Source organism: Falco cherrug, chromosome 7 (assembly GCF_023634085.1).
Source record: "Falco cherrug isolate bFalChe1 chromosome 7, bFalChe1.pri, whole genome shotgun sequence".
Classification (NCBI taxonomy): Eukaryota; Metazoa; Chordata; class Aves; order Falconiformes; family Falconidae; genus Falco; species Falco cherrug.
This window is the reverse complement of record NC_073703.1, coordinates 50,102,998-50,129,400: the sequence shown is the minus strand read 5'-3', so window position 1 is coordinate 50,129,400 and position 26,403 is coordinate 50,102,998. Positions and strand designations below refer to the sequence as shown.

General features: G+C 40.4%; 2 protein-coding genes across 12 annotated transcripts in view; one reads left to right on the top strand and one right to left on the bottom strand.

The window, feature by feature from the left end:
• The window catches only part of LOC102053300 (dynein axonemal light chain 1), a 30,945-nt gene extending 12,386 nt beyond the window's left edge, over positions 1–18,559 (top strand). For 5 of the 10 annotated variants that reach the window (XM_027808033.2, XM_055717175.1, XM_027808032.2 and 2 more), the window contains 7 exons: positions 2,240–2,278; positions 5,215–5,324; positions 6,019–6,074; positions 9,289–9,344; positions 10,566–10,692; positions 11,101–11,247; positions 13,628–18,559. In XM_027808033.2, the coding sequence (XP_027663834.1) occupies positions 2,240–2,278; positions 5,215–5,324; positions 6,019–6,074; positions 9,289–9,344; positions 10,566–10,692; positions 11,101–11,247; positions 13,628–13,674 (582 nt within the window). In that variant the 3' untranslated portion in view covers positions 13,675–18,559. Of the gene's footprint in view, positions 1–2,239; positions 2,280–5,214; positions 5,325–6,018; positions 6,075–9,288; positions 9,345–10,565; positions 10,693–11,100; positions 11,248–13,627 lie in introns of those variants that run through there. The other 5 variants (XM_014281484.3, XR_008733326.1, XM_027808031.2 and 2 more) reach the window with 5 other exon arrangements.
• Positions 18,560–25,074: 6,515 nt separating this feature from the next.
• MIDEAS (mitotic deacetylase associated SANT domain protein) overlaps positions 25,075–26,403 on the bottom strand; it is a 49,096-nt gene continuing 47,767 nt past the window's right edge. For both annotated transcript variants that reach the window (XM_027808029.2, XM_005441164.3), the window contains one exon: positions 25,075–25,498. In XM_027808029.2, coding sequence (XP_027663830.2) covers positions 25,297–25,498 — 202 coding nt within the window. In that variant the 3' untranslated portion in view covers positions 25,075–25,296. The remainder of the gene's footprint in view (positions 25,499–26,403) is intronic.

Genomic DNA, 26,403 nt, shown 5'->3' with positions numbered 1-26,403 from the left:
TACTGCAGCGATTAGCTTGGTACCTGCTGCTGTGCAGTTCTCATTTGCTCTATTTAACGTGTAAATAAATGTTTGCAAATGAAGGCAAAGTGTCACTGTTCTGCTTTTTCTTGCGGGTCTGAATTTTGTAAATATTCTGTGTCTGATATCCATGTCTTTGGGAGGAAGAATACTTCTTCTGTAACAACTTTTATATGCACGGGGATGGGTTTTTTTCCCCTTAAGGTGTTACAGTTCTTGTTCCCGCCATGTTGATGGTGACTCTTCAGGGTGGCAGTTTCAGCTGTTGATCCCTTGCTGTTATGAACATTTTAAGCAGTATGATTTTGTTTAATCTAACTACCTGTAGGAGACTGTTCAATGTGGAGGTAGAGGAACTCTGAAAATAGGCTTCTCAGAGGGAGGTTGGCCAAAGGTGCTATGATTTATCCACAGAAATTTAAAGTGTACTTCAAGGAAAACAATATCCATGATATGTGTTCTCCAGACAACCCACTATGCTGATTTTCCTATTTCCACCAAATTGGGTATTATGATGGGAGAGACAAGTCAGCAGAGGTCAGGGAAGAAGCTGCTCCTTGTGCTCACATGGATCCCTAGCTTTAAAGTCCAGTCTGGTTTTAGGGATGTGTTTGGAACAGAAGCAGGCATTGGTCATATAAATCCATTTCTGTCTTCAACATGAGTGATCAAGATCACGTACCTGAATGCCGTAATGATTGCTTACCGTAATTATGAAAAATGCAACAAAGTTTCTGGCCAAAAAACCTGATTAACTGGAAGCCGCCTGTTTTAGCTGGCACACTGGTAGCTGTTAGTTAGGTTTCATGCGGCTGTTGAAGTGGGAACTAGGGGTGTGATCTTCTGAGCAGGAGGAGGTCACATGGGTGTTTATCTGCAGCAGACACCAAGGAGATACTGCTGTAGTACAAGCTTGCCAGGTCGTCTACAATGGGACCTAGAGCTAGCTATCCCATGGTATAGCAGGATTAAAATGAACGCCCGTCAGTGAGCAGAAGCAGGTGGAACATCTGAGGATGCTAAGTGATGTATGTCTAAAGCAAGGTATATATTGATGTCTGTGCATGTATGCTGAGACTCCTTGGTATTGCTGGGTCTTAGACTGTTGCTGGGTGTTCAGTGGCTGTGGCCATTCATTTACATGCAGCTGCCTCAACTGTTGTCGTTTACCGTTGAGTCCAGAGTTTCCAGTGGTCTAGAGTAAAGTATCCAACCCTAAAGCTCTGTGACCAGCGTGATTGCCTGTAAGATTTTGGGTGGAAGTTGTCTGTTGGTTTTAACTTTTAAAATCTGATTGCCCAAAAGGCTGCTTCTATCCACATGTCATAGTGCTACACATAGAGCAATAGAGATGGCCAGAGTCCTCCTGTTTTTGTGGAAAGGAGGCTGTTGATCAGTTTTTGTGAAAGATTGGTCTCTGAAACCTTTTTAATCCGAAAGACATCTTGGAATGTGTTTATGTTTAGGATATATTGGTTTCTTTATATGCTACTGTTTTGGATATCATTGTGGAGTTTTGATAAGACTCTGATGTGGGGCAGAAAAGATGGAGTCAATGACAATAGAGAGTTGGTCAGTAAGTCAGTCCTTAAAAAGCCATGTACAGTAGCTCTCAGATTTTTCCTAACAGAATAATACATGTTTTCACATCGCATGATGTGATTCAACATGAAACAATTGGAGAAAAACAAACAATCCAGCTTGCTCCTGAGTTTTGGCAAGACGTACCTTATTTTCCTCAGTGAATCTTAAGAGGCTGTATCATTCTGTCTGCTCACAGACTTGCTTTCAGACGGGAAAATGCTAATGCACAATAATAGAAAGTGTGGAGTTTTAAGAGCATTAGACCACATTTTTCAGTGCAGTAACAAGAATTCTTAAGTCTTTGAATTGAATTTCACCATCACAGCTAACAAGCAACATCCTAAACCCATGCTCTAGACAGGGCAGAAGGTAAGATCAGGAAGGTAATACTCTCACGTGAAGCCCATTTTGTTGCTTCTGAAAGTGCTGCTGAGTACCCCAGAAAATAAAATTACAGGACACTGAGGAGTTCCAGGTTCTTAGACTCAGCTGGAGGAGGATAATACATAGGAAAGTGGTAGAAGGGTGTAGACAAGCAGGATAGGGAGACAGAAGCGAGAAGAGATAGGTTTGCAGTGAACAAGCCAACTACAAGTTTGCAATGAGTACTCATTTAAATTTTTTTCATTTTTAGGCAAAAGCAACAACTATCAAAGAAGCTCTAGCCAAGTGGGTAAGTACTAGAACAGTATGTAGCTGCTTTGCAGTACTCCATGGCATGGTGTTTGACTGTATTCAGCTGAATTTGTTTTTCAAACATTGTAAGAAATATGTTTGCTTGAAACATGTGCTATAAAAAGCTTCACAAAGTTAAATTATCATTATCATTATTGTTACATTCTGTTGGACTTTCTGTGTGTTCTTTAAATTGATATGGCTGGTAAAGATGAGTCTTTTACTCTCCTGCCTTGTTCTGCTGAATATGCACTGATGGAAGGCCTGAGGCTATGAAGAGATGTAAAGTTGGGGATGTCTTATGTTCTAATTATGCTCTGTTCATTTCACCTGAGTTTAGTCCTGCCCACAGAATAAATAAGTATGAAATTCTCACTGTACTGAAGTTGGTGAAACTTCTGCTGTTGCCTTTTAACATATTGTGCCCCATATTGTGCAAAGCTTAACTTGGAATGAGTTTCATGCTCATTTTTCTTCCCAAAGTACTGTGTTAATACAGGCAGTCATTTAGGGTGGTGCCTGACCTGGTCTTGGAGCCTTCTAGAAAGCTGTTTGTTGGCAAGGATGTGGGCGTAATTTCAAATGATCATATAGGATGCTGTGGGGTCAGGTTCACACTCCAGTAAAACCAGTGAGAATCTTTCCCCAGTCTCAGTGAACTTTAGATTAGGGCCCAGATGTGCTATTTAGTATACACGCACTCTCCTGCTAATTCTGGCTAGCTGCTAGAGCAAGAGTCTATAGATGTTTTGGTCTCTAGAAAATCTGGATGTGAGGCAGTGTGGGCGTGTACAGTTAAAAGCCAGAAGATCTGTACCATCAGCTCGAGGTACTGGTCTGTAATTGAAGACTACTTCCTTTTTGAATTTTATCATTGTTTAGTACCTTCAGTGTTTCAGTTTCTTTTCAGTTATGTTGGTATATCCCACAAACCTCACTCCTGCTCTCCCAATAAGAACTAGAATGCAATAACTTGCGGACATTGGCAGTGCCAGAGATGTGAACTGAATGTTAAAAAATTTTGCTTTTGCTCCCTCAATCTTTCAGCCCTCCAAAACCTCAACTCCATGTTTCCTATTAAAAATTTATTTTCCATTTGCTCCTGTCACATGTGTCTTAGAGATAATAGACCTGTGTCAGTGAGTTTCCATTAATGTTAGACATGAGGCGCTGAATTTGCTTTTCTGTTCATGTTATTGGGGGTGGGTCTAAATCTTCCTTTTGCTACTTGTAAAATTGGATCCAGAGTGGTGTTGCATTCTGGATGTTTTTCTTCCCTTTGGCATAAGGGTTTACCTGTGCCCTACAGTCAGGGTGACATTAGTTAAAGCAACTTTAATTTAGCAAACACTTAACCTGTTCTTAAAAAAGTGTCTCTTCTACCTGTGGTTTCTCTGTGGCTTATTGTGGTTGTTCAGCTGACCTTTCTTCCAGAAGTGCACAGCAATTGGGATGACTTTTCTTCCCGAAAGCGCTCACTGCTGGCCACAGTCTGTGCTGAAAGGCCTCTCCCTTTCATGTGTTTAAGAAAAAATGTATTTTTATTTGGTGGTATGAACTGATAGATTATAAACTGAGTATAAATGCGAATATATATATAGTTTTGTTCTTGGAAAATAAAATTAAAGTTTCACATTTATATAGTGACTTAGTTTGAACACATTCACGGTATTTAGCAAAACATCTGACATGCTTATTTTCTAAATCACTAAGTATGAATAAAAATATTATCACACTGTATTTGGACAGAAACTGAAATATAAGTATATGCACAAAGCAACATGCTTTTTTTTTAAATTAGATTAAGTTGCCTGAAGTATTTTGGGTACATAAGAGAAAATGATGTTATCAAAACTGGGTCTTGTGCTGTGGTGTTCTTAATGACTTCTGGGATGCAATTAATTTCATTACAAAGTAGCCATATAAACCAGGCCAGACCTCAGCTATCTCACTTTCCAGTAGCTGCATAAAAACGGGGGAGAAAACAAGAGTCCTTGTTTTGAAAGCGCCAAGTATATTTCTCCTTTGTTAATGGACCTCCAGTACTCCCACTGAACGCTGAGAGAACTGACAAGTGCTCCCTTTGTGCTGTTGGTGAAGTAGCTGTCAAAACCGGTGGCAGTACAGATACTTGTGCCAAGTGTTTAGTCAATAATTACCATTGTTTCAGAATTTTAAAAGATTTAATAGATCATATTTTTTAATGTAAATATTAAACCCAAATGCTGAAGTTGTGGATGTTTTTCTAAAGCTCTGAGCTTTATGAAGTAACCTAGAAAATTACCAGCCTGGGTCATAAGTAGGAAATGTGTCTTTTGCTGTACTCTCTAAATGCGGTGAAATCTTTCCCCACTCTTTTTTAATGGCTAATGAGATTTATTTTTTTATATTCTTAACTCTGTGAATCTGTTGAGGTTCTCCCCCAAAACACACTCGCGTGTGTTCAGTTTATGTTGTGAGTTAGACTTGAGTTCTGAGTTTTCTGGGTCAAGTGGGAAGGTGATTTTTTTTTTTTGTCAGAGCTTTTAAGAATCTGCTTCTGCTACAGGTTGGCCCTAGCTGAGGCTCCTGTATGTCAGTCTCCATGGCAGTACCTTTATTCAGAATTTTAAACCTCTGTCTATTCTCCATTACTTTACAGCAGAGGGCCCCTTAATTAAATTGCTCAAGTGTAACACAACTTTTAAAAAAATCATATGTAATGTATAAATCCATTTGATATCTTGAAAATAAGCTAGCCTTCCCCTCTTTATGCTGTGCCAGCAGGAATCTTGATAAACAGCATTCAAAATGCTTTCTCTGTTCAGTAATATGTTTTAGTAGTATATTGGAATTACTTCTATAGTAATTACTTTTATAGTACGTTTTTAGTATAGTAATTTTTAGTAACTGCATGTAGCAGTGAGCATGTTCTTCACCTTCTCTTTTCTTTAGGAAGAAAAAAATGGCCAGAAGGCTTCAGAGGCAAAGGAGGTGAAACTGTATGGTCAGATTCCTCCTGTAGAGAGGATGGATGAATCTCTCTCCACACTTGTTAACTGCGAGTAAGTTCAGTTAAAAACTATCTGGAAACCAAATAGTCTCTTCTCTTTGTATTAATATTCAGTGTTTCTGCTGTCCCCTGTGAAAATATGTATTTACTCTGTTTAAGTGTGGCCTTCAAAGCAGCGGCTTTCTCTTCTTTTTTGTCAGCTGAGCTTCTCTTTCCACACACAGTTCCTCTTTTTAATTCAAAGATCCCTGTCACTTAACTGATAAGGTCTCAGGATAAATTCTGTATTTATATTTGTCCCCAACAGAAAAAAATTTATACTCTTTATCACTATATAATTACAGGTCCATGTTTGGAGTTTATCAGCTAAATGGCACATTTATGATCCATTCTAAAATTTATGGGGAAAAAAAAAAAAAAAGAGAGAGAGACTTAAGCAGGATTTCCAGAAAGAGATTAGAGACATTTCAAAAATAAACGTCCATGCATTTGAAAAAGTTTTAGGCATAAAAAGATAAACCAGTATGTCATGTTACTTACATGTTACCTAGCTTCTGGGAAGGTATGTAAAGTTACAGCATTGATGATTTGAGGATATTTTGAGTCTGTTTACACATCCATTTAGTTTGCCATCCTAATGAGAGAAGAACAGACAACTATTTCTAACGCAATGGTATTTGGATGTGGAACTCTTTTGATACAGTGATCCCCTGTATACTGTGAATTGATTATTCTTGCTTTTAAAGGAAACTATCGCTGTCTACAAACTGCATTGAAAGAATCGCCAACTTGAACAGCCTAAGTAAGTGACAAGCCAGTGATCAATTATGTTTGTTTTCTAGTTGTTTGGATAGGATGTATACCATAATGCATTATATGTGTTCAGCTTTACACCTATTATTACCCTTTTAAATTCCTTCCTCTTAGAAAATAACAAGTGACCTTTAAAATTATTAGTCGTACTGGGATATTAAAGTGCATTAAAATGTATCCCTGCATTAGCCTTGGCAGTTGTCTCACTCTGCAAGTTTAACAAAAGAAAAAAAAAAAACAACCCAAAATCCATCGAAAAGGCAGCTATGAACACTCCAGTGGGCCTAGTTGTGGTATTCAACACCTAATCAGTTCTGGAGTAATTTATTGACCAATTTTCACACTCATGATGGAGATAGTCTGCAGTTCAAGAACTCTGTAATTGTGGTATTGGTTGGAGTGAGGTTGGGGTGTTGTAGACCTGGGCGGAAAAATGTCATTCCATTTTGCAGAGGATTAGAAATACTTGGTTCGGTTTTGTTTGTACTTACAAGAGGTGTGCCATTTATCTAGAAATGGAACTGAACTTTTATTTTTTGGGCAGCTGTCTATAAACCTTGAAACTCATTGGGTTACTGACTTTGGGACAGAATTCTTACTGGTCTGTCCTCAATAATTTAAATCTGTGGCATGAGGCTGGCAAAGAGCTGCAGGTTTTGGGCTGGAGCTTCCACACTTTTCTGTCCCCATTAAATTGCCGGGTGGACAGACAAGGAACCTGGAATCCCATCCTCTCCAGCTACACACCAATGTGGCTGTCAAGGAGCTTGATAAATTAATTTGTTTTCATAATATGCTCAGACTTCAATAAATTTGCATATCATAATCAGGGAAAAAATATTCTGGTAGTCTTTCCAAACTACTGTAGTATTTTTTGCTCATGGTAAAGTTACTCAAATGGAAATAATTAGGCAGTTATATATAAAAGCTAAACAATGGCTTTTTTTAGTGGGACAAAACATTAAAAGCTTTTAAAGCATCTTACATATTTATATTAATAAAATGTAAAATCAAAACATCCAGTCTATACCAAGTATATGATCCTAAAGCCAGACAAACTGGAACTATGTGCTCTGCCTCTTAAAGGTACAGAATATGAGGAACTCATTGTCTCTGTTGGCTTCTGAGAAAGAGAAAGAAAGCAGTGCTTACAGCTATGAAAACCAAGCCACTAATTATTAGATACTCGCTTTTGCTTATTGCGGAGAGGAAGCTGAGAAATCTTTTTAAGCATCTACACTCTCTTCAGACTGAAAAGATTACTGTTAATTTATATACCTGCTACTGCAGTTATGGCGAGTAGATTATTTTGTGTAAAAGATCACACCCCTGTATCTGTAAATGTGAGGAAGATGTCTTAGATGACAGCAACAAGTGTCAGTTTTGTGGTTTAGAGAGTGTAAATGTTCCATGGGGGAGATCTATTCCTTTAAAATACAGAATATCTCAGAACAAGAGTAACAAAAAGCAGTAACAGCAGTTAGAAACAATTTTAAGGCACGGCTTTTTAAGCAACTGTCATTTTTGTATTTGTAAGCATCCTTTCATTTCTTAAAAATTTCAAAAGTTAGTGGAAACTTATAATTTATAAATGCGAGTGTCATGGTTTAACCCCAGGTGGCAAGTAAGTACCACGCAGCCGCTCGCTTATACCCCACCCCACTGCAGTGGGATGGGGAGGATGATTGGGAAGGGATGTAGAACTCGAAGGTTGAGATAAGAGCAATTTAATAATTGAAATAAAATAAAACCAATAATAATGATTATCATGAGAAGGACAGAGATGGGGAGAGGAATGAAATCCAAAGGGAAGGCTTACCAGCTACTGACTGATGGCCAGCCAGTCCCCAAGCAGTGATCAGCAGGCCCCAGGCATCCCACCTCACCCCCCCCTCCAGTTTACATACTGAGCATGACGTTCTATGGTATGGAATATCCCTTTGGCTCGTTCGGGTCAGCTGTCCTGGCTGTGGTCTCTACCAATTTCTTGTGCCCCTCCAGCCCTCTGGCTGGCAGGGCCTAAGAAACTGAAAGGTCCTTGACTCAGTATAAACATTACTTAGTGACAACTGAAAACATCTGTTGTCAACATTACTCTCACACCAAATCCAAAACACAGCGCTGCACCAGATTTTAAGAAGAAAACGAACTCTATTCCAGCCAGAACCAGGGCAGTGAGTTACGGAGACACTAGCTGGCTAGACCAAAAGGACATCTCCCAGCACTTCTCCCCTGTGGATGAGGATCCTTAGGGATAATCTGGAGAACAGCAGCAGCAGTAGACTTCAGATTTACTGATTATGATTCTTGAATCCTCATCTGTAGCAATCTCTAGCCACTACATGTGCAGTCTGTGGAGTATCTGTTGCTACTTGGCTGGAATTTTCACTGGTTTTGCCATTAATTGTTGTACCTTGTATTTTTGATGATTACACATAAAAGAGTGAAACAAGATCATTAGGTATTTAATCCTTAATGCAGTTAAGAAGAAGCATTAAAGCATTCATGAGTGGTATAGATCCAAAGTTAACGCAACTGCATGCTGCAACTCAGTTTGCTTATTTACACCTGCAAGAAAGCTTGTGTGAAAAATGAAAATCAGTCATGCAAAGAGACTGCTGTTTTGTGATAGCTTTGTGTTACACTCGTATTACACTAAACCCCATGAAGAACAGCTCACTTGGAAAGGCGTTTTGTCTGGGTGCTGGACTAAGTTTCAATTACTCTCATCAGATTTCTGAAAGGCAGCTTTATATGCTGACGCCATTATAGAAATCCAATCTGCTGCCTTAAGATAAGATGGGAGCAACTTTTGCCTGGAAAAGAAGGGGTATGAACTATGTAAGGTCAAAATTAGCAAGTTAGCAGTTAGAGTTCAGGTGCAAGGTGAAATAATATTTCTAATTCAATATTTATCTGGACTGAATTTCAACTAGGTAACCTACACATGAGCGGCTTGGCATTCATGGGCATGTTTCTGAGCTGTTCACTGCCTTCATTCCTGATGATCTGTGTAGGTCAGGAGGTTTTGTTTCTGTGAAGTCATTCTTTTCTTAATAAAGTCTGTTCAGAGTGCAGCTTGCTTGTAACTAGAATATGGTGTTTTACGTGACTTACAGCATATTCTTATATTGAACACCACCCCCCCCCCCCCCCCCCCCCCCCCCATATATTAACAAGAAACTTTCTTTTATCTATTACAGAAAATTTGAGGATTTTGTCTTTGGGAAGAAATAACATAAAGAACTTGAATGGATTGGTATGCACTTCTTAGTATCAATTCTTTGCTAACAAAGTGGAGTGCTGTCTAGAATGTGGGATAATTGCCCTATGTTCATAAAAGTCTTTGCTGAATTTACATTATTGCCTAACCATTTATTTTCTCCTTTCACTACGATCTGTTCACCCTCTTACACATTGCTTCTGAATTTTCAGACAGTCCTTCTATTTTTTTCGTTTAAGCACTCTTCACATTGTGAGATTCTTCAGGGCTGTTTTACTACATAAAAGGATTTCAGAGAGAGATTTTGTTGTCTTTGACAAAGATGAGCAGAACTTTTATCTGAAAACTGCTGTCTGTAAAGCCCTTTAACTTCTACTGGCTTTGCATGAAAATAAATCCTGCAGACTTTTTGTACGAGGAATTTTCTACCTGAAGATACTTAGGCTATGCTTCTTTACTACAAATACTGGCAGTCCTATGAACGCACATTTCATGAAAGTCTGTTCTTTTTCTGTTAACTACCACCTGGAGCAGTATGGCTTCAGGGGAGAAGGTGGTGGCAGGACCAAGTCTGCTAGGCGGGGGAAAATTTGTTGAGGAAAAAATGGGGTCAGTGTTGTTACGTTTGAATTAAGGGCAGAACTTTTTTTCAGTCACTTTTTTTTTTTAATGAATATAGAAATTCTTCTCTTCCTCAAGAGATACTGTGTGTTTCTCCAGAATGTTTCTCTTCAAAGCTATTCCCACCTTCAGGGATGCCACATCTCTTAAGTGTGAAATGCAGTCAGTGTGTAATGGCTGGTTTACAAACCCTCTATTTTGAGAGAATTATGAAAGCACCTTCTGGCCAACAAGTACAAACATACGTGCACCTGAAATGAGTCATTCCCTCCTATTGTATAAAATGCCTTCTAAAGTAGTTGTTGAATTGCATTCACTTTTATGTATACTTGCAGTGCACAAGCAGCCAAATTTGTCTCCTCTGCCCCTATGCCTTAAGAACAACTACTCCAGCCAGCTATTCCTTGTCTTATTCTAATATTGTGGTTTCTGTCCTCCTAAATACATTTCAGATCCTTTCCTCTTAATTTCTGTGAGTATTTGCCATGTATAATTAGGGACCTGCTTAAAAAGAAATGAGGATCAATATACCTCAGTATTTTCTCACGCGATGTGACCCACAAGGGGGTGAAGAGAGAATCTGAAGAATAAGGAAGCTGTACTTTTGCTTACCTGAGTAGTCCTGTCATTTTCCAGGAGGCAGTTGCAGATACTTTAGAGGAGCTGTGGATCTCATATAACTTCATTGAGAAACTGAGGGGTATCCGTGTAATGAAGAAGCTGAAGGTTCTTTATATGTCAAATAATTTGGTGAAAGACTGGGGTAAGCCATGCCTCTCTGTTCTGTAACTTCTCTTGTAGTATGGTGAATGCATGAGTTAAGTCACCAAGTAAAAAGTAGTTCTGTGTGTTACAGGGCTGTAAGTCTCACTGATAAGCCTGCAGACGTGCAGAATCCCTAAATAGCCACTCATGCAAGAGAGTAAAAATAATTAGAATATTGAATTTAACTTCTGAGCCTTATTGGAGTTTGTTCTTTGAATCATCTTTCTCAGGCTTCTTTTAAAACGCATACCTGTCTTTAACTTGATACCAGTTCAAGCCCAAGCAATCCCTATCCTGTTGTATCCCATGCCATTTATGTTTGCACTGCGTTTGAAAGGAGTGTGTGGTGCAGATGTACTTTCCGTGTTCCACAATCTGGTTGGTGTTCTTACCTTTGTGGTTGCAGCAGAGTTTGTGAGACTGGCAGAGCTGCCATTACTAGAGGATCTGGTGTTTGTAGGCAATCCACTGCAAGAGAAATACGCCTCTGATCAGAAGAACAATTGGATTGAAGAAGCAACCAAACGGGTACCCAAGCTGAAAAAGCTGGATGGTGAGTTTGGGGCATGAGGCAATTTGTGTGTTAACAGCTTAATATAAAGACAACCACAGGGAAGTGAATCATAACCTTGGAAATTCATCTGCGTGCCCATGTAATTAGTATTCCTCCCTCCTCTCTTTGGAAGTAGTTATGCAGATCCTGGCTGCAGGATCTTCCGAGTGTTTGATGGATTTTTGAGTGTTAAATCCAAGTGGTCTTGCAGCCTACAGGTGGTCTTCACTCTTGAAGTTACCCAGGCAAATAGCTTTAGCATGTAACTAATAGGGAACAGAAAGATTTAGCATTAAGTAAGTTAACAAGGCTTTCATCTGCCAAGCTGAATCACAGTTTTCTCACCAAATTTGATTTAGTTTTCCCAACAAAAGAGGGTGACGTGGGGGAGCGGGGATAGACAGGGATATGCTCTTTTGCTTCGGTTGCAAGGACGTGTTTTAGGAACTCCATGCAAATTTCCTGAGTGCCCGTATCCCCCTCTTGTCACTGCAGTAAGCCTCAATTTGTGTGCTGTCCTCTCCTTTTCAAGTCACTGATGTGAAAATATATTAAAGCATGTCCTGATTAGTGACTGAAAGTGAGATAATTTTTAAATATATTTTTAAATATGTTGATTTCTGTTAATGGAAATGTTAGCTGTTTACTGTTATCCCCTGTTTACTAAAGTGGTGAAGAAGAGAGCAGGACTGGTAACACTCGTAGTCAGAGTAGCATCAGGGAAAGTACAAGTGTAGGGATGGCGACAAGAGGACAGCTTCATTACAGGGAGCAGTAGCTGGGAAATCGAAGCCAGATCAGCTGAAGTAGTACGCATTACTAGGAAGTGGAAGCCTGGTGAGAGAAGTGTATTGCTCTGAAGGATGGCCTGCAGTGGTCCATTTATTGTTGTAGTAAGAAACGTTTTTAGAGTAAAACCAAACTGGGATAGGGCAAATATATGGGTAAAGAGTAACCTTGTTAGTGTAAGGTTAGACCCTTAGTTCCTGAAGCATTTTTGCACCCTGGAGCAATAGACAGCTCTGAATTAGGCAGGTACATTTCCTATGCAACGTAGAAAGAGAGGATGATATTTAAGAATGGAAACCACAAAAGGTAGAACGTTGAGCAAAAAAGATGTGAGAAACACTGTAGCTGGCCATAAGGTTGCCTGTTGCAGTGCCCCAGGGTCCTGTTACGCTTATGTATTGTATGTGAAATGGCTAATACAGGGGCCTCAAAATTATTGAGATGGTTGAAGATGTTCTGAACAAAAATAAGCACCGAAGGTCTCTTTCAGCAGGTACGCATCCCTTTTCTGTTAGTTCCTGTGCCAGGAACCCTGCTCAGCGGTTAGGTGCCTAAAGCACAACACAAACCAGGCTCTGGTGGGTTTATTTTCCTTTTCCTACCTGTGAAAAAAGAAACACAGCACCCCAATCTTACAGTAAACGAAGGACTCTCGCCACAAAGGCTCACCATAGTCCTAGTCTGCCTCAAGCTGAGCAAAGCATCAGCGTGACCCAGCTCCCGATACGCAGGTGGCAGCACAGGTGAATGGACATACACCTTCATGACCTGCTGTTCTTGTACTAGTTATTTAGGCGTGTATTTGATTGTGCCATTTCAGCATGCTGTGAGCTTACCTGTACTACTGGGTTTTGCTACTGTGGGGAAAATTTATGACTTGATAAATCTCTTTTGACTATTGCATTTCAGCTTATTTTAAGAACAAATTACCATGAGGTGGCATGAACCCTGCAGACTGCCATGATCTGAGGTGTCTTTGCTCAACATGGCTGTTAAAAAGAGATATTATTTAAGTACCCGAGGGGTGGGTATAGACTATGACACTACTGCACAATGCCTCTCTATTCCATGACATCCAAGTTATCCCTAAAATGTGACCATACAGCTTCTCAGATCCACATTGATATAATTGTATTTTGTAGTCTGGAACTACTACTACAAGGAGGTATCCTGTACTAAAACTTGGTCATGTATGTTGTGGAAACAGCAGCACAAAGTAGGGGCCCAACAAGGGTGATGTGCTAGTTGGTCATTAGCAATTGAACTGATGTGGTGTGTCTCCCAGAGACCAAGGCAGGCTGATATTTGCAGGTCCTGCTTTAGTACCTTTTTTTATTCCCTATTACTTAAGAAGTTGGGAAAACATCCAACAGAAGATGTCATCAGTTGAAGGCTTTTCCGGTTAAGAAAGTTCAAGTATGCAGAGGTTTATGTCAGTTAGAAGCAGTGGCAGGAAATACAACTCCTTCTGCCAGTCCAGCTCTTTCCAACAGTCCAGATGAGCTTTCAGGTGTATCAGTATTAACTATTGTCTTTGCATAATCTGTTCCTAAACCTCTTCAGATTTTTTTTCTCTCTTTTTTCCTTCTAGGTATTCTAGTTATTAAACAAGAAGAAGATGAAGAAGGAGCAAACTGATGACACTTTCTTGTTGGGTATTTAATTATTTAAGTAACTCCAGATAGCTGGGCATATAGAACTTTTATATGAAATGTTTGTTTTGAAGAAAATCTTTGGGCAATTTTTAAAAGACCAGCTTATCTGCAGAGTCTCACCCAAAGAGTTAGTTACCAAAATTTGGGCACTCCAATTTTGTCAAGCTTATGACACCTTCTGTAGAGACTAGTGGAGCCAAGTCTATCTGTTGTTTGGCTAGCAAGAGATCTTCACCTAAACTAATACATAGCTATTTTTAATCCCTGATTAATGGTGCTTGTTGTTCGCTCTTGGGTTCTAATAGAACCATTTTAGCTCGTTAGGTGCAGCTGGCCAACGTTGTCATTGGAGATGCTGAGGCCAGAAGAACAATGTTGTGGTTTAGAGACACATTGCAGGTTTGTTGTGTTTAATTTTTGTCATGTGAATCCCTCAGTATTTTAAATATGCGAGTTTGCCTTTTCATCCCCTTAACTGTTACGCCAAACAAGCCCAGTAGTTGTGGACCTACGCACAAAAAAGGTATTGGTCTGATGATAACTTGTTACCGGCCTTAAGTTTCGAATTGGGCTTCTCGCAGTGGAACTCGACTGCATCGCTTAGAAGGCCAAGTATAACTTATATATTTATTTATTTTAAAGAGGCAATGGGAATTTGCATGGTTTCAGTGAGACTAAAATACCTGCTAGCTTTTTCTTTTTTTTGTCTTTTACTAAGAAGTTATTTCAGATTGGAATATGTGGCCTATTAGCCTACAGCTGGTTCCTAGTCTTGGTTTGGATCACTGGTGGACATAATCCTTCTCAGCTCTGGAATCTCCCTATAACTAAGTAGGCCGATACTAACACAGAAACAAACAATGAACGGAAAACCTGGGCTTGAGGACAGAAAATTGTGGCCTTGATGAAAGCACAGATGAAGCAGTGAGAGGAAGTGTATGTAGTTAGTGAGGAAGGTGAGATGAGATGGAAAGTGGGCATTGGGAATAAAAGTATTGAAGATGTACCAAGTGTGCTATATTGCAGGGTAAGCAGTTTTAGAAAAGCTTCCTGATATAACAGGTAACTACTTTTAGTGGAAAGCATTAAACAATGATGAAAACATACATGATTGCACTGTTGGATGCCAACAGTGTGTTTTTCTTTTCTTCAGAGAATAGATCAATATTCTCTGTCACTGGAGTAGATTTTTCTGCAGCTCATTTTTGGTTTTTTACAAGCTTTTCTTCTAATTCATAGTACCATCTTTTCTTAAATTAAAATGGCAACAACCTGCCAGGCATAGAAGGAATGGAGGCAGAACACCATTCTTAATTGTTTGTGAAGGTGTGGCAGGAGTTGAAATCTTGGAAGTCATGGTCAGAGATAAAAAGGTAGAATTGGTCCAGGCAACAGTGGTATTGATCTCAAGCTCCAGACAGAAGTGTAGTACAAGATATTCTCTCTCTGATGAACTTCTAAGTGAAGAGCGTGAAGTAGATTACAAGACAATCACAGTCTAGTTTCTATGATTCTTAGAGGCATTCCAATGTAAACTGGCGATTGCTGATACAGCTTGAATTTGATTTAGATCTGTTATTTAAAACAAGGTCAAGAGTGCAATGGCAAGAACTGTGGACATTCTTCACCTAGCACAAACTATTTCCAGACATTTCCATTTCTGTTCTCTTGACCAGAAAGCAGTTTCTTAGTTAACAAGCTCACTGGCTTGTTCTTGCAGACAACTTTATATTCATATGTAATTTCTTTTAGAATTACTCCCCTAGCTTTAGCGTGAGTAAAGGCACCGCTGACCAAGCAGCACAGCGGCACGGAGGGTACATATACAGTCAACAGCCATTTCACACCGGCTTCTTTTAAACCTAAGCCATTCCGTTCACTTGCAGCCAACCGCTTTGGCAAAGTGATGTGCTTTGGCAGCACACTCAGCCCCTGCTGCCCCCAGCTCCTCGGGTGGGTCACGGGGGTTGGCCTGTGCCCTTGACGACTGTAACTGAAGTGTGGTTAACGTGAACCAGAGCCAGAGGGGAGCGAAACTTGACCTGTGAATACTGCCAACAAATGGAAATGCCGAATCCATCTCCATGTTTAGAGACGTTTTCAGAACAGACCATGCAGTGCTCGTGTGCTAGTGCTTGGCCACAAAGAAAAGCGTTTGAACCCCTGTAGCTGGTCCCTCCTAGCACATCATCTACAAGTGTGGTACGTGTGGCTACGTTAGCACCTCAAATGGAACGCAACGGGAGAGAAAGTGAGCAACCAGCACAGTCCAATGCCAAGAAATCCTGCTGATTGATGAATATATAAGTATGGTCCAAGTCTGTACGTTTCTGAAGGTCATGTTTGATACAGCAAATACTCTATGCTTTGGCTATATTTTGAGAGCAGAATAGAAACTTAAGTGTACTGACTGCCTGGTGATGGTTGGAATGAAACTGCTCCCGTGAGAGGACGTGAGGGGTAAGAGCAGTTTCTGGCTCCTGTAAGTGACCAGTACAGGCTGTACCTGTGGGAATTGGTCCAAGAACTGTTGCAGTTGTCAGCAGAGCTGTGTGTATTGTGGGGCCCACTGTCATCAGCTCTTTTCACAGATTAACAGCACAAATTCACTAAGGTTTTTTTGGGGGGGGCTGTATTATAGTTACCACCAAAAAAAAAAAAAAAAATCAATATTGAAGGAACGGAGCAACCAGTCTCAGCACAATTGTAACAGCAGTAAGGGCACTTAGAAGATTTCCCTCGCCTTTCACCCTTCATGCTGTGATAAATTAGCATAAAGTTAAAAACCTTTCAGATAAAAACTGTATGTCAAATCTCAATGAATCAATACAGTAAGAAAAGAATAAACTCTGGCTCTCATCTGTCAGGAGATGCTCAAAGCTGGGTGGAATATTCAGCTTCATGTTGCTTCGCCTGATGAATCATGATTAGTCTCAAGAACAAATCAACCTCCCCTGAACTTCTTTTCCTCCAAAATAAGTAAAGTTTTCCTAAATTTTAAAATTTGCACTTTAAAATTAAGCACTGGATGTGGTGGAAGACATAGGTGGCAGAATTAAAGCAGCTGATCTGCGTATCGATGGTGCTACGCCACGTCACGTATAAGCTAAAAGCAAAGCTCGGCCTGCACGCCCATAGCGAGGGGCCGAGTAAAATGCGGAAAGGCTTGTCTTTCTGTGTGCCTCTTTGCCCTTCCCTATCACGCTGCATCCGATAAAGCAGTAAGCACATTATTATTCATGGATGAAAAGAGCACCCATGTAAAACTTGCAAGCCATATAGAATTTTGCTTTTCCCAGTGAAATATGAAGGATTAGCATCCACTTTATTCCTTAGAGAAATATCCTAAAATTAAATTAGTGATAGGAAATAGCTAGGTCTTTTACTTGCCTGTTAGCACACTGACCTCTTTTCAAAGAGCTGATATATGCAGTGATTATATTGAGAATTGCTGGAAAAATGTGAGAAGAGACCCGAGAACCAGCAGATGACTCAGGTTACACTAGAAGTAGACTCATCTAGAAAAACCTTCAAGCAAGAGAGCACTTTTAACATCCTCTTTGGCTATCTTTTGTATACAGTAATTTTGTAGCATGGCCAAGCTGTTAAGTCTGCTGTGTTTAAATTATTTAGGCCTATGTTTATAAATGTTATTCTGTGAAACTTGTTTAAAAATAATATAATGTTATTTTATACAAACGTCTGGCTGTTGTGTAATGAAATAGTTCAGCTTGTGGAGAGTGTTCAGAAATTAAATTTTGTTCTCATTAAACTTTCCTAGCTGCTCAGGGAGCAATGTATTTATAGTATGATAGTATGTAAATGCTGTTTCCTTATTGCCTCTGAAAATAACCTAGACTTTAAAAATGCTGATATATTGTGATTGTTGTCATCTGATACATAAATATTTTTCAATCTTTTAAGACACTGGTTGTCACACTTTGTTCTTAGGTCCTAAAAGAAAAGTCTACTACTGCTATATGAGGGGAAAAAACCCCTCAAGTTAAATAAATGGCTAGTCTTTCTTCAGTACAAAATTACAATTCACTTGGAATTTCGGTTAACAGCAATATTCTGTCAGTTCCATTAAACCCAAACAACGGAAGGTTAACTGATTAATAAGACAGTGTTACTGAAATGTAATTTCAAAACTCCAGTATCAAGAAAAAGCTTTATACCCCACAGTCCACAGCAACCAGTCTCAATAACGACAACAATAGCATCCTGCAACATGCATGGCTTCACAGTTTTGGCACAAAATAGTCAAATCTTAGCACTTTTGCCAGTTGGCTTTGACAGGGAGGTAAATACATTATTTAAAGCCCCAAGTAAAGTCCTGCTCTGCTATCTGAACCGAAAGCTTTGGTGCTCCCCGTCTCTTTTGCCCACCAAGCAAAATATGACTTTTCCAAATGCTATTGCTGACCAACGGCCACAGGAGTAAATTAAACCAAGGGTTTCTAGACCAAGCTGAAAAAAAAAAAAAAAAAAGCTTTTTAATGGCTTCAGCCGAGTCTTTCTCCTGCCAGCTTTACCAAGAATACTGAAATTAAAATTTGCCAGCATAAATTAACAACTAAAACCAGAACAGGTGTGCTGCCATAGGTTGAAACCTAGCGGGAGGCCAGTCAGACACAGGGACCTGTTTCTGCCATCTGCTTTATGCAGTGAAACATTTGCAGCTTTTAAAGACTTCATGCCCACAGGTGTGAGAAACACCTCTGTAGCTTAGTTAACTAAAAACCAGTTAACTACCAAAGCAGAAGGAACCTTTGTTTTGAGGCTGGATGGAAGCAAATTAATATTGAAAATTAACAGCAAGAGATCCAGCTGCTGTCAGAGGAAGTGAGATTAACACTGTATAAAAATGTTTAAAAAAACCCTTAATTCAGCTAAGTGCCTTTAAGGCGGTATTGACTAAAACTTTTTTAAACTCTACCATTGAAAAATACAATGCAATATGATCTACAATTGAAGTAATTGTTTCTACAACCAGCAGATTCAACTACTAAACAGCAGGAAAACATTAACTCTTTTTTCCAGCAGCTCTGGATTTACTTCAGTCTCTATTTTCTGTCCCAGCCACAGCCATCCAGGAATTCAGACTGGATACAGGCCTCTCATGTACCAAGTTACTCCATGCTGCCTTTGCCCACTTGGCTTTGCAGTTGTTTCAGGTAGTGTCAGAATCCCGCTGGCCTTACTTACTACTTACGGCACGGCAGGCCTAGAACTATTCCCCACAAATTTCTAACACGCTATCAAGGTCGTTGCTGGCATCCTGGGAAGGTGCTCGGGACACCCCCTCAACACTCCTGTAAAGCAACAGGAGCTGCATCTGCCAGTTATTTTCTTGGACATAAGACATAAGACACACTGCAGGCTGCTGTCTTCGGGGGGAAGTTTACGTTGAGAAATGGCCTCGAGGATTGCTGTGGGAAACACAGAGGTGGGTGTGATGAGAGCAGACTAGCTACAAGGACTTGTAACCACTTCCCTTGCATGAATGCACCAGTCACTATCGGCCTGAGCCCCCCAACCACCCCCTCGTACCATTGAAAAACTCGGCTATGAAACTACTTTTTAAACCTCATTTAATAAAAGGGTTTTTAGATAGATAGAGGATATTAAGTAAATAAGTTACATAGTACATTACAATCACATCAGCAAGATTTCCTTTAGTGTATTAATATTTTATAAAAAAGCACACAAAAAATAAATTCAGTCCAGTCTATCACAACTGTACAGCAACAGGTAAATATATTTATATATGTACATTTTAAACATGTAACAGTCTTTTAAAAGGTGCCCTAGGCAGCAAACACGCAAAAGGAAGTGTCTGCTCACTTGTTAAAATAAAAGTAATATACTTTATTATAAAGCATTTATACAGTAATTACAAAGGCTGACTGCTCCTGTACAGTACACCAAAGCTTTGCTACAAATTTAAAAACAGAACATAAGAAGAATGAACACAAAAAAGTTGATATCAAATCTGAACTAAAAGGGGAAAAATACATGTGGAGAAGCTGCAGGAAACTTTTAAAATATACAATTACATTTCTATAAAAATATATGTTGTCTTTAATCTGGAGAAGTTAAGGTTTTTTCAGGCTCAGCTGTCAGCGGAATCCTAGTCTTGGAAAGAAAAATCCTTAGACAGCTGGGGATTCAACATCTGTGTCTTTCTAACATTTGACACGGGAGAGAATGAGGGCAAGGAAAGCAGCTGAATCCAAGTGACAAATTTACAGAGAAACTCACCCCCCCCCCAGACAAAAATCAAACATCATTTGTAGACACTGCTTCTCTGTCTCTTTAAAGCTTTATAAACTTTCAGACATACATCAGAAGATAGAACAGGGAGAAAAGGAAGTCTGTGGGAAAATGTGTTTTAGAATAAGGTTTCTGGCAGAGGTAATCATTGGACTAAAAGTGCCGTTGTATGAAAGCAGACAAGACTTCTATGGCTATAGTCCTCCCTGCTCCCATTTCTTTTAAAATAGGATATGTGTATATATATATATATATATATATATATATGTATATATGAACTTTCTAGTCCGCTGCCTGAAAGAGAATTAAGAAGTGTATAATCACTGAGAGCGAGAAAGCTCACTCTGCATGGTTTAGGAAACACCTTTTAATTGAATGTTGATTTTAATCTAAGCTTGTTGCAATGCGAAGTGACCAAAAGCCTCAGTTTGATAAATTAGAGGGTATTTATAGCTAATTTGGACGTCACATTACACGTCCAGTACGGGATTAATAGATGAGTTACCCTTAAGCTTTAGAAAGTCTCTCTTTGACCTGCCTTTAAACAGCTATACGCCTACCTGGTCCTAGCTAGCAAAACGCCAAGGTCCTGCACAGCTGACTGAAATTCGGCAGGCCTTCGACTTACAGAGTTGAGTTCTCTCAGATACTGTTACCTGTCTCAGTAAATGGAAAAACATCAAATAAATTAAAATGCAGAGTTGTTCTTGCAGCTAGACTGCAAAACAGCTGTAGCTATATCAGATATGCATCAGAAGTGCATGCATGTTATCTAGCAATTATATTCACACGCAGTCTTACAAAACTGAGATGCTGTTCCATGCAGATCACAAACCTGAAAGACTGAATCTATCCGTAAAGGGCAGACAACACAGGCAGAAGGATGCAAACAGGGCAAAAGATGATCCGTCGCTGCATCTCCGCAATGCCCAATGCTGCCATCAAGACTCAAACAGGTAATGGTTTTGAAGTACAGCCACCTGACTGCTTGGGTATATGACCACCTGAAGCCTGATCTCACACTGTGAAAGGCAAATCTATTAGGATGCATTTACACAATTGCAGTCTGTATGTATTTGTTCCTATAGCAAAGAGATGCTTTGTTCAAACTCAGCTTAATGACTGAGCATACACTGCCTTTTTTCTAAATTAACAGCAAGCCCCTTTACTAAATGTAATCAATAAATAGGCCTTTAAATGATGGAAAATAATGAGCATAGGGTTTTAAAATGGACAAATCAACAGGACAGAGACAAGAATTTTATATCATAGACAAGATTTAAAAATCATAATTGGAACAACACAGCCTTAAATTAACACTGTGCTGCAGTAAAGACCCACTCAAGTTACTTTTTCTCCGGCTAAGAAAAGTAAAAGATTTCATTGCAGATTAGACAAATTCCATTCAAATGCTTTGTCCTCAGCAACTGGGGGTTGGTTGGTTGGTTTGTTTTAAAACCATTCTCTGCCAGCTTTTGCTAGTAGGCAGGATCTAATTCAGATGTAGATGAATTCCAAACTCCTACTATAAGCAAGCGGGCAGCAGATTTGGTGGTGTTTGTTTTTGAACAAGACACTAGGGAGCATGTTTACTTATTACCATGACAGAAGAGAGCTCTTCTGGTGGCTACTAGCAATATGTAAACACGCTCAGAAAGATTTCCATTTGATGCCACTTGCTTGGAACATTTACCTGATTTTGGTCAGCCATGCTCACCCACAGCTGTCTGAGGTTATCCTCAGAAAAAGCCCTTTTCCAATTTTCTTCCAGTGACAGACCTCACAGTATCAAATTTTCCTGTTTTCTTCTACTGCAGCAGGGTGGGAGAGAAACAACCAGTACTAGATTCAGTGTGTAACAGACACACTATTTTTGGACAACTAAAGAAAACACCTTATTTGTTCTTATCAGCACCTCAATAACTTATTGTTGATGAGAGGAAAAATTACTCTCATATCAATTTCCTGTAATAGGGAGAATCAGTGAAAGACCTGGTCTTTGGAAGATTGTGATAGTGCTTGCATTCAAGCATCATCATATCTGAAAGAAGATTAAATTGATACTTAAAGCAATCCCATGATTTGCTCCCTAAATATTTGTACTTCATTTCATCTGATCAGTTGTCACCATAATTTGCTATGCCATATCTAAAACTACTTCAAGCTTGACGACTTGAGGGCCATGACTAAATGTTTGCTCATTATCACACAGGCATACTTCCAGATACTAAAAGTACTAGAGTAAATGCAGGTAGATACAGAGAGCAGAAGAGTAAAAGGCAGAGAAGTGTCCCGATTTTCCGCCCATGAGGAGAATGGTACATTTCAGTGCACGCATCTCTGCAGATTTGCCTTACAAACACACATAAGTTCTTCTACTTATTTTCTAGCTAGAACTACACCGGCTAGTCCGTACTGTCCCTCGCTTTTTTCCTAAGCATCTGCTCCTGACCACTGTCAGAAACAAGACTGGGAGCTAGACAGGGCTTTGGTTTGCCCAGTATGGACAGTCTTCGTGTTTTCCTAAGGGGTCATACACTGTTTGATTTTGCACTGTTTTAGCAAGGATAGTAAAGGCATTTTCCTAAGACAGTTTGTTTAATGTTATTTTAGTTCTCAAGTTTAATCAGATCTCCCCTCCAATCTAAAAAAAAAAGTAAAAAAAATAAATCTTCCATTTTTTCTGTGTTTCTTGCTGTGTGCCAGTTCAACCTCCATCTCCATTTTGTATGTGTTTCTAGGCCTTCCCAGTTTCTGTTAAGTACCTGCACGCTGTTCTGCTGCTGCAACACGCTATTCCAGGCAAAGGCATTCATTCCGACAATATAACAATAACTACGTTACTTTAAGTCCTTTTTAGATACACTCACAAGCCCTGCTTGTTTCTGAACTTGTTGCCCTGTAGTTCTCAAGATCTGGAAACTACTGGTAGTTTCCCATAAACATACTTCAGAACTTTAAATGAATCATTGCTTTTTACTGGAATTAACCCCAGCACAAGCCAAGCACAAGGTCTAGCTGCCGCACCTACTGTCTGCCCTAGCACAGTGTGCTAAAGCTTCTCTTCTCTCTAAAGGCCCTAGGATAATGGCAGACAAGCGTCCTCTCCAATTTACAAATGCAAAAAGCTAACAATCAACACAAACTCTTAACAGGAAGACTGATTTGCTGAAGCTGCTTCTTAAAGATTTGTAGCTTTTAGTTCTTCGCAGTTTTTGAATGATTTTAACAGTTCATGACATGCCATCTGCTTCCACAGCCTAGTTAGTCAACCAGACCTGTGCATGTAGGGACATGGAACAGTCATCCAAATGCTGAAAGGAAACCTAATTTTGTTAGGAATGAAAAATACACCCTTGGCAGAAAATTGAACACTTAAAAGGCAAAAGTGTCAACATGGAAAGAAGTGCAGTCCTTAATGATACTCCTACTTGTTTTGTAAAAGTAGTAACTGTTTCTGCTATCAAGAAAAAGGATTCTATGCAAAGGCATATATATGTCAAAGCAAACATGGTACAATACACAGCCTCCCAGACTTGGAGGGTGAAGCAATCATGGCTGCATAAAACCACAGGGCAGGAAAAGATTGCCAGATGGCACACTGGAGTTAAAGCCACTTTCCATAGTCAACCTGGAATTTATCTAGCAGCATGAAGGGTCAAGATTATTTTTTTTTTTTAAAAAATAAAATAAAAATCAGCCGGTCAGGAACACTGTAGTTCATGTCCAGCAGCCCCCCTAGGATCCCTGCTCGGGAATGCAGGAGCAGTTGACTCCTGCAGCACAGCCGCAGTGGCGCAGTGCCCACGCAATCTGACGCAGCGCTGGCACTCGGAGGCTGGGGTGGCTGGGGGCTCAGCGCTGTGCTAAGCGCTGGCTAGAGGGAGGGAGCTGAGCCAGGACTGACCAGCTATGAAGCACAAGGAAGTGATCCGTTTCCTTGCGTTTTTACAAAATAATGATACATGTGGGCTATAAAGATGTACAGAACGTTCCTGTGCAAATCTAACATTTATGTCACCTGGACTACTTCTTTGTAACTCTCCTTCACCAGCAGGCTTTTGGTGGCTAGACTTTTTGGGCTGTTAGCATGTGTCAGTTCTGAAGGAAGAATCGGCCTTTCAGCGGAGAGCAAGGCTCACAGCAGGACAACCCCGCGGGCAGTGCTGTCCAGCCACTGGTGTGGAAACAAGTGATGAGCTTCTCCTGTGTGTATGTACTGTCTGACAGGAGGTGTTTGGGAAATGAGGGCCCCACCACACAGGCTCCTGGTGATGGGAATTTCAAGGAATAAATGAGGGCTACCACAAGACAGAAATGGGCACGTTGAGAGGTAAAAGCCATGTAAAAGCCATTCACAGAGGGATCACTGCTGGAGACGAGAGTCCATTCCTCCCATCTCAGAGGTGCACACAATCCAGCGCACACGGTGGTCCTGGTTCATTTTCGCTAAACCAGCTTGCTCCCATTTATGCAAAGTCAAAACCAGCAGTTTTCATTTCAAATTGCACTTGTAAAGCCCAGACTACTTTCCATTGAGTCAATCAAAGGCAGACTATTTTGTTTTCCAAGATGAGACAACCCACAAGCTCTGTGGCTACTCTAATCCCACAGGATTTTTTTTATATCCACTGCTGCATTCTTAATGGCATAAGAGAAACCACCTCAAGCTTCTTTTTGAAAAATAAAACTTCCTCTCAAAAGGAAGAAGAGTGTCTTGCTCATCCCGCTTCTCATGTTTGTGAAGCAGAGGCCAAAAGCGCACACCATCTTTCCACAAAACTTGTTGGCTGCCTGAGTAAGTACTCAGAAAGGAAGGCAGGAAAGTGTAACAGGAAGGAGAACTTGCTGAGAAAGGAAACATCTAGAAATCACCAGTGTCACAGTAACTGGATACACTTAGCTCAGAGCAGAGCATAATTTTCTCACTTTTGTCTGGAAACTTTTATATTCAAGAGTCCTGTTATCACAATTCCTGTGTCAAGCACAAAAAGAAAGGTCTGACTGACCTGAGAGAGAACTTACTTCCACTGCAGGTGACATTGTTCCGTTATGTACGTCAGGTATCATTATAAATAGAATAGAAACCCCTTATTTGTTTTAAAAAAAAAAAAAAAAAAAAAAAAGCCAAGTTGAATCAAATCTTTTCATCCACCATTCCGGCTTGGTCAGTACTGGCAAGGTGAAGTGGAACACGTAGCATGAGGAAACAGCAGCACTGAAACTGAGACCTGATGTTCAGGTAAGAAAAGTGCAAGCAAAAAAGAGGGAGACCACCAAGAGGGAGGTTGGGTCCAGCCTCGCTACTCCCTCCACTTCTGGTCTGCTGCTATATTTCTTCATCTGAGCTCTCGCTGCTGCTTCCACTGCTGCTGCTCCCGCTGTCACTGCTCTCTTCCTGCCGGGCCCGACTGTGGGCTGCTGCTGCTGCCGCTGCTTCTTTCTCTTGCTGCTTCAGTGCAGCTGCCTTCTTCTCCTGCTCCGCGTGGCTTTTCATGTGAGCACTGCGGCTCTTCACCTTGTAGAACACCCTGAGGAAGCACGCACGTACGTTAGCATTGGTCTCTCCTACAGCCTCCTTCATTAATTCTCCAAAAGAGCTTCTGCTGCTGCAGCCTCAAGTTTCTGACCTTCAGCACAGGAACTCACTTTGGCATTGCAATAGAGCATCTACAGCAAACACTCCTTCTGACTCGGCACTGCCAGCGCTAGGTGGAATACCAGCGGGGATCCTGAGCACCCTCAAACCACTCTGTTTCTTAATGTGGCCATTTCCTCTTACCTCTCATTCAGCTCTTCAGTTTTCTAAATTCAGATGGGCAGCACGGGTACCCGAAATACACATGTGCTGCTTAACACAACAGGGCCCTGGTTTTTAGGAATTCCCCCTATGCTGCAAAAATACAACAAACGTGGAGGTGAACAATGGCCAAATGCCACTACTCCTGAGCCTTGTCCACACAGCTAGAAACGCTTGAGCTTTTACCTCCTGACTTTGCACTTCTATGACCTATCCCTCCATCTTTCACCAGTAACTATTTGGCTTTTGCACCAAATGCCATGAGAAAAGTTTAGACAACGTTAAGAACCCTTGTCTGCTTCTCCTTTGTCAGTAGCCAGGATCAAATCCTAGCTGCCCGACTTCTCACAGCGCTGCCCAATGCCACATGCTGTCTGAGGGTACCTTGGCAGGGCCAGCTAAGTCCCAGCCCCAGCAGGAATCTGTCAGCACTCCTGGTGATGCACCTAGACAGGGTTTTCATTTCCTTGCCATGCCCTAGTTTGGTGCCTTTTTTAAATAAAGGGATAACCCTGGTATTACGAGAGACACTGTTGTTTGAAGAGTAAGCAATTTATGGAATCAGAATCATTTAGGTTGGAAAAGACCTTTAAGATAAGAGTCCAGCTGTTAACCCAGGACTGCCAAGAACACCAC